Source organism: Gymnoscopelus microlampas, assembly GCF_963454915.1.
Source record: "Gymnoscopelus microlampas genome assembly, chromosome: 9".
NCBI lineage: Eukaryota > Metazoa > Chordata > Actinopteri > Myctophiformes > Myctophidae > Gymnoscopelus > Gymnoscopelus microlampas.
The window spans coordinates 56,991,280-56,999,831 of record NC_139946.1 but is presented as its reverse complement, the minus strand read 5'-3'; the positions used below and the strand labels follow the sequence as shown (position 1 = coordinate 56,999,831).

The 8,552-nt window shown below is 38.9% G+C and overlaps 2 protein-coding genes across 4 annotated transcripts in view; one reads left to right on the top strand and one right to left on the bottom strand.

Annotated features, from left to right (window-relative positions):
- The window catches only part of tmem259 (transmembrane protein 259), a 298,209-nt gene that overhangs the window by 192,533 nt on the left and 97,124 nt on the right, over positions 1-8,552 (bottom strand). The gene's annotated exons all lie outside the window — the stretch shown is intronic.
- LOC311052686 (uncharacterized protein) overlaps positions 7,752-8,552 on the top strand; it is a 90,799-nt gene continuing 89,998 nt past the window's right edge. The window contains exon 1 of the mRNA XM_084067791.1: positions 7,752-7,807. Within this exon, the coding sequence (XP_083923917.1) occupies positions 7,766-7,807 (42 nt within the window). The 5' untranslated portion in view covers positions 7,752-7,765. The remainder of the gene's footprint in view (positions 7,808-8,552) is intronic.

Genomic DNA, 8,552 nt, shown 5'->3' with positions numbered 1-8,552 from the left:
GGGCCAACACTGATATTTTCACAAATTGGTACCACCTGCGGTGGCCGTAAAGTTTTTGTATTTTTGTATTCCTACATGTCTCTAGTTTATATTTTGATATGATACATCTTCCAATTCAGTAGCTTAATGGCAGTTATCACTACCTACCAGCTAATGTATCCGGTAGGAGACACAAAGTAGAATCTTTGTGTCTCCTACCGGAAATACACCCGGGCATCAAATTATTGCGACAAAAACCAAAATATATCCATGTATTCAAGGCTTCATGGGGTGTGCAATTGATAACTTCTCAGATTTGTGGTGTTTGCAAAAAGACTGCTTTCCATAAGCTTGTAACAGTTGACCCTCCTTCGGTCTAGGGTGGTCATAGCTGAATGGGTAGAGAGTCCCCCTGGGAAACTTAAAGGAGGAGTTCACCCAAAAAATGATTATTTTCTGTCAATTGCACACCCCATGAAGCCTTGAATACATGGATATATTTTGTTTTTTGTCGCAATAATTTGATGCCCGGGTGTATTTCCGGTAGGAGACACAAAGATTCTACTTTGTGTCTCCTACCGGATACATTAGCCGGTTTAGAGTGATTACTGTCATTAAGCTACTGAATTGGAAGATGTATCATACCAAAATATAAACTAGAGACATGTAGGAATACAAAAATACCAAAAATGTACGGCCACCTTAGGTGGTACCAAAATCTGCCTTGGCCCCTGGACTATATTGTTCTAGTGAAAAAAACCTGTCAGCATGGTGTGTTGGGGCTGGAGGAGTAGGACGAAGGCTCTACGTCCTCCTGGTGGACAACACAGCGATGTGTGTGGAGAGGAATTCATTGGCATAACGACTAAATGAGGGAGAAAAATATCTGCAATGTCGGCTGCCAAAAAAAAAGTGTTTACTGTATGTTATTGGACAATCTGAAACTCCTCCTCCGATTAAACAATAGTGGGCAGAGCTCCCATCTTATTGTACCTGGAAAAACATACGTATCACGTGAAGGGAAAACCGTCATGTTTTCAACAGGTTTAGGGTCAATAGATTAGTATCAGTATTAGATTAGAGCAGATTATGTGAATTTCATCTCATATGATGATAGAGCATATACACAAATAAAATAAAGGATTCCAATTCAACAGGATTCCAATTAAAAAATAGCAGAAATAGCAGATCTACAAGCTCAAAACGCGTTGCACCGCGATGCGTTTTGAGCTTGTAGATCGGCTATTTTTGCTATTTTTGTGTGACATAGAATGGTGAAGTACGGCATTAATTTACGAAAAAAGTTAAACTACGGAGATAAGAGGTGACTGTACAGTATATGTAATGTGTTCCTCTGGAGTGAGAGTGTAAATATAGTGGTCCTCTACATCATCAGAGTTGCATCACCTCTGTTCCACACCATCCTCTCACACATACAGTGGAGAGACAAGTTCTATGTGAGAATGTTGTTCATACTGTATTCAACATTCAACACCATAAACCCCACAAGCTCAAGAGCCTTAAGTTCTCAACCTGATATAAAACAGTATTCAAAGCAGCCACGCACATCCAAATATACAGTGTAACCTGACACTAGACACCAGAGTGACGTCAGATGATATAGTTTGAGGAAGTTAAACCAACGTCCTCACATGAACTCAGTTCATTGTTGAAGGCGGATCAGCTGCATCGTTTATTATAACGTCTGTTCTGAACATGAAGGTAAAATGTATTTACTTTATATCTGCATGTAGATTCAATACGATACTAGTATGAGATAATATGTCCTGACATGTCCTGAGTCACATACATGAAATATTTGTATATATATATATATATATATATATATATATATATATATATATATATATATATATATATATATATATATATATATATATATATATATTTATAAGTAATTTATGTGACTTTATACATTTTAAAATTACTTGATATGAGCTTTACATCCAAGTCTAGTTTTTGACATTTGAGGTTGAGTTAAGAGATCTATGAATGATGTTAAAGATGAACTGCTTAGCCTCCTCTAGAGAGTGTGTGTGTGTGTGTGTGTGTGTGTGTGTGTGTGTGTGTGTGTGTGTGTGTGTGTGTGTGTGTGTGTGTGTGTGTGTGTGTGTGTGTGTGTGTGTGTGTGTGTGTGTGTGTGTGCGCACGCGCGTGTGTGCGTGCGTGCGTGCGTGCACTTTTGGCAGTGTCTGTGGCAGGGCTCCAACTTGCCGCACAAACAAAGGTTCAGACCTGATAAGGTGATTTTTTATCTGCAGGATGATCCAAGATATGATCTTAATGTTTATGACAGAAAGGGCGAGGTGGTGGGGGGGGGGGCTATTAGTTAGGGGTTAGTGTCTTGCTCAGGGACATCGCCTTTGGGAGATAGAGAATATCATTCAAATTATCGCTTGACTGTGACGTCACTGACGTCCACTTCCTTCTGTTGGTACGGATGGCTTCACTTTGCAGCGTTCCGAGTCAGTGTAAAGTAACTAAGTACATCTACTCAAGTACTGTACTTAAGTACAATTTTGAGGTAGTTTTACTTTACTGGAGTATTTCCAAGTGTCTATACTTTTACCTATACTCCACTACATCTCAGAGGCAAATAGTGTACTTTTACTCCACTACAATTATTTGAAAACTTTAGTTACTAGTTACTTTGCAGATATAAATGATTACATTATAAAACATACATTAACCACTTTAGCTCTATTTTATACAGAAGGCGTGCTGCAGCATGCTGGATCGTTGGAGAGAGTTTTATTATTCTCATGATTATTATAAATTGTAAAGAGCAGACATGCTGTAGCATGAGGTCAGTATAGAGGTGTGAGTGAGTTGTAATGTTCAGTAGATAGATGATGAGGCTTAGATAATGAGGAAACGTCTGAATAGATTCATTGTGAGATTTGTTTCTAAGCTATAAATCTAAAATGATGCCTGATATAATAGTATTTATTGTCTTTGTTTTCAGTGATGACCAGATAGAAACAACAGCTTGTTACTAAACCATCAGTGACTCACAGCTGTCTGACAACTTGGATGAGTTTAACAGATAAACATTTACTTCATTAAGAGAACTAAACATCTGTTTGTACTGTATGTTTCTTATTTAATGTGGTGAATGTGCACCACCTAGTGGACCTCCTTGTGGAACTACACCCGATTTGTGACAAACAGCATCCCAATAAAGACAGTGAATTAATCTTTGTAATCTTTTATAACCAGATAATATTATAACCTGTTTATAATCTCTTTCTTTTTTGTATTATGGTTACTTTAATGATGAGTCATTGTAATGTAAATGTGAATCAACAGGTGACAGAGTGAAGGTGTGATCAGGAGGAGCTGTGTAGGAGGACTGGGTAAGGAAGACAACATTATTATTACCAGCAGATCAGATTAATGATCATTTACAGTGTATTGTTGAGCAGAAGAGGATTAGTATGTTTATAACAGGGACAGTGAGTGGCCACACAACACTACCAAACACATGATTGTGTCAAATTAATACATTGGATTTTCCTAAATTATTCTGTATTATAAACAGAAAAGCAACAACAGAATCTCATCTTGTTGTTGATACATGAATAGACTAATGACAACAATGTGACATAAACCTCCTGGAGGTAGAACTAAACATATAGTTTTACCTCATCATAAGGTCTTTCATACATGAAATGGATTCTTGTATAAACTGTTATTGTAAAAGTGGTGAAATTGATACATATTGTCATGATACACCCACAAACAAAAAGGCTGGTCGTATGGGGGCTGAGGCTTTTCCATTGTGTAGATTCACAATGGAAGGTCTGAGATGAAACTTTGTATAGTTAGAAATTAATGTAATTAATCTATTAATAGTTCATAACCTTTCACTAAAATATGTGGTGGTCTGAAGGGCCTGCTATTCTACTTATATATACATAATTATACATATAATATAATATATATATATATATATATATATATATATATATATATATATATATATATATATATAATATACTTTCCATTCTACTTCACCCTTGGGGGGGAGAGTTTACCATATCATGCACTCTCCCCCATGTCTAACCGACTTTTTCTTTTTACTAAATCAGTGTGAAGGAGTTGAATTTCTCCAAACCCCAAGATTTAGATGGAAAAGATGGTTTTGCTCTAAGACCCCACAACACCTGTCCAGTCAGCACCCAAAGAAATGAGAGTCAGACATATGTCAAAATAGTCGATCAGTCTGTATTGCTGTGCACACGAGACGGTATAAGTTACAGACAAGAACACAAAATCACACTGATATTACAAATACAGGCAATTGTATTTATATACACGAGTTGGACGTCCTAACATCAGACAAGGTGTATCCTAATGATTGGTTAAGAACCCTCAGACGTCAGATGAGCGGTCAGGCGTCATGATGTTATCACAATAAGTTGTTGTTCATCTTATGGTGTCCTTGTGTACAATTCTCGGTTCCATAAACAAGTTATTCCTTCGATATCATAGGACAGGTGCCAAGTTTATCTGTGATAGGATGACAGCTGACAGAGGGAATTAGTGACAATGTCAGGTCATAGGTCATTAGGACATCAAGACACAGTTTACTGATTGGAAACATATGGAGCCGGCACCAGATAGCAACGACAGGCCTGCAGCCGGTTTGGCCTTGTAGAGAGAGAAAATATAGTAGACTTACAAAAAGCACGTTTAGCAAGACTGAAGTACAGGCCCAAAAACACCAGTTATATTAATTTGACGGTTAAACCTATATTTCTAGATAATATCAATCTGGTCCACAAAACACATTTTAACTCTATCACAGTGTATAGAGAATAATGTCGCTCCAGATTAAATAATCAGTGTATCCCTGTAACACCATTCCAGACCTCTCTGAATTCTCAAAGATTTTAATGTCAGGGGCCCCCATAACTCAGAGATAAATCCATTTGCACACTCTCTGTGTTACGGATCGATTAGGGTCCATTTGGTACCTAAGAATGATTTAGCTGGGGACCCCCTGGACTCCTCTCAGGGGTCCCTGGACCCTTTAGGATGTAGCTACTGACAGTCTTTCTGCTTTCTTCATGGGTGCTCACCGGTATCCAAGTGATCGGTGCCTATCCCTGAGGCTTTTATTATATCACATTTATTAAGTACAGCTGAGAGACAGACAATGTAGGAGAGACAGACAGAAGGACAGCTGAGAGACAGACAGTGTAGGACAGACAGAGAGTAGGACAGCTGAGAGACAGACAGTGTAGGAGAGACAGACAGTAGGACAGCTGAGAGAGAGACAATGTAGGAGAGACAGACAGTAGGACAGCTGAGAGACAGACATACAGTAGGACAGCAAAGAGGGAGACAGTGTTGGAGAGAAGATATAATTAATGTGGAATTAAATGCATAAAATCTCTTCTTTTATGCACTTACAGTACAACCACTAAATCTTAAAGTTGTTAATTTACACAAAATCCAATGACTTATTTATACTTTGGCTATTGAAAAATAGCAGATATACAAGCTCATAGCGCGACACAGAGTGCCGTGCTATGAGCTTGTAGATCTACTATTTTTAAAAAATATTGCAAAAGTAAATCTTTGAATATATATATATTTTTAAAGCAATTTTTTTACTCAAATCTTTGCTTCTGGGGGTCCCTTGAAATAAATATTTTGAGATGGGGTACATATAATTTTGGGTGGTCCTTGACATGAAAAAGTTTAAGTACCACTGACATAGCAACTTTTTCCCCCAAAAAAGCATTTAGAAGACATTTGTAGAATTGGCCTCAGGTCTTATTGGTTAATGCAAAGACATTATAACCTGACACTAGACTTTCAGTTTAGACCAGTGTGACGTCAGATGGTTTCACAGTTATAGTGTAGTTTGAGGAAGTTAAACCACATCCTCACATGAACTCAGTCAGTTCAGATCAGCATCGTTTCTTTCAACGTCTCAACATGAAGGTAAAATGTCTTTACTTTATATCTGCATGTAGATTCATCATGAGGATACTATAGGAGATAATACAGTATATCTCTAGACTTGTCCTGAGTCACATGAATCATTTGTTATATTTTTACAAGTTTGAGTCATTTATGTGACCGTAGAATCGTAACCTTGCATGTTGAAAACCGTACATTTTCAGGAAATAAAAAACGATGTCAAACTGTCACATTCCAGCTGCTGAAATAAACTTCTCATTTGGATCATTGTTGACAAAATAACAGAACATGGATGTTGTTTGAAAAAGGATTATTTATTTATTGTCCATCAGAGCTGTGAGGTCACAGCTTCTCTCTACTTTTCTAAGATATTGATAGCCTAAACTTTTAATTTGTTAGTTATTAATTTCTATTGCTTGCTGGATATTAAGACTCATAATTGTGATTGTGATTTTGCTGTATTTTGTCACATTTATTAATCTATATTTTGTTGTTGATCAAAAGTCGAGCTCCAGTCTGTCTGTCTGTCTGTCTGTCTGTCTGTCTGTCTCTCTCTCTTGCTCGCTCTCTCCCCCCTCCCTGTCAAACGTGTTACTTGGCTTCCGCTGTATTCTAAGCTGAAATACAGGCTACTGGTTATATGTGCAACGTTTCACTTGATGTTGTCCAATAAGAATTTAGAATCTCAACCAGACAACTGGTGTCTACCGTATTGACAGGAAGATTGCGTAGAGGGGAAACGGTGAAATCAGCGTGATGGGCAGTGCAGTCAAGGGACACCACGGCCACTGTGGCCGTAGGGCATGTATATTTCCGTGGGGCACACAGCCAAAGGGAGGGGCAACAACGCCGCTGTGAAATTTGTGCCCTGGTTACTACACACCTGTTGTGCATTGAGCTAATCAATTGTTTGTGGTAGAGATTACATGTAGCAGGCAGAGGAGATAGGGAGGGTGTGTGTGTGTGTGTGTGTGTGTGTGTGTGTGTGTGTGTGTGTGTGTGTGTGTGTGTGTGTGTGTGTGTGTGTGTGTGTGTGTGTGTGTGTGTGTGTGTGTGTGTGTGTGTGTGTGTGTGTGTGTGTGTGTGTGTGTGTTTGGAATGCCTAACTTTGTTTATCTTTTCCTATTTGAGGCTTTGTTACTTGATGTGGTTAGTGTGATTGTGTTTATTAAAAATCTTCATTTCCAGTGACATTGCTGATAGACAAATGATCTGATTTATTTCAGGTACAGTCAAATACCTTTTAAATGTGTTCTAACATTGAATAGGTAAAAAAAAGTGACATTTTTAAAACCTGCTTGTGATGGTTCCCTTTATTATGGGTAGTTGCCATATGTATTTCACCTTCATGTATTTCACTTAGGTAATGTGGTTATGAGTTGTTCTAATTGGTTCCTATAGGACTTGGGGAGCAGTGTGATGACGGTCATCAGGCTAATTGGGGAGCACGTGGGCCCGGGTGCTCACGGCCCTATAAAAAGCCTGCTCCCTCCCCAGTCCTCTGGCAGATCCCTGACTCCCTTACCTGCACTCCTTCCAACATTTATGTTAATGCATACTGTACAACACTCTCACCCACACTACACCATCCATTCATGCATACACACATTACAGATTTGACTGATTTCTCTATTTGGGTTTTCATCATTAATAAATACTAAGTTGTATTCCCTGGCACCCCGAGGCCAGGGGCATAATAATGCTGCATAGCATGTTTTAATGTGTTCTAACATTGAATAGGTAAAGATAAAGTAACAGTGATGATTTTGTTTTAAAGGGTCTTCAGTTTTACCTGCTGTTCCTCCTGTCCATGTGATTCATAAAACCCAGAATGGACCAATCACCTTCAGCTTCATCAGCTCCACACACACAGGTACATCATTTATATTGTTTATTCACAACTGTAACATTCTGTGTCTTATAATTAGCTGTATGGATTTGAGTGGAGAAAACAACATCTTTGTGTTCTATACGATCATCTTTAATTCATTGTTTAAAGTTGGTCAGTATGTATTTGAAAATATACAGATCAGCTGTGCTGTGCTGTGCTGTGCTGTGCTGTGCTGTGCTGTGCTGTAAATACACACTCGGTCCCTCAGTAACTTATACGTAACTTAATTTTGAACACTTGAGTAACCTCTAATGAAACAAAAGTATATGTAGTGAAGAACTGACTGGATCAACCTTATTATCATTATTGTTATTATTATTATTATTACCCTTATTATTAGGGTTGTCCGATATTTTTTTTTTTTTTTTTTTTGACATCACTGTACACACATACACACATACACAGGAGAGCGAGCAGCACGAGCAGCAGCGAGAGCGAGCAGCACGAGCAGCAGCGAGAGCGAGCAGCAGCAGCTAGCCCACTGGGGCACGTTGGCTTGGCTAAGCTAACCGGCTGACTCAAACAATCAAAAAGCGGTTGAAACTAACAAACACCGTGTCGGCTAAGGCGGAGAACCCCACCAACGCTAACACAATCGCGGGGGAACCCGCGAAAGTGGGCGCCGAGGCGGGTGAACCCGCCGAACGCCGACAAACGGGGGGAGAAAAAGAAAAGAAAAGAGAACAGGAGCGGAGACCGCTTGTTGCGCCGCTGGCACCGAAGAGGG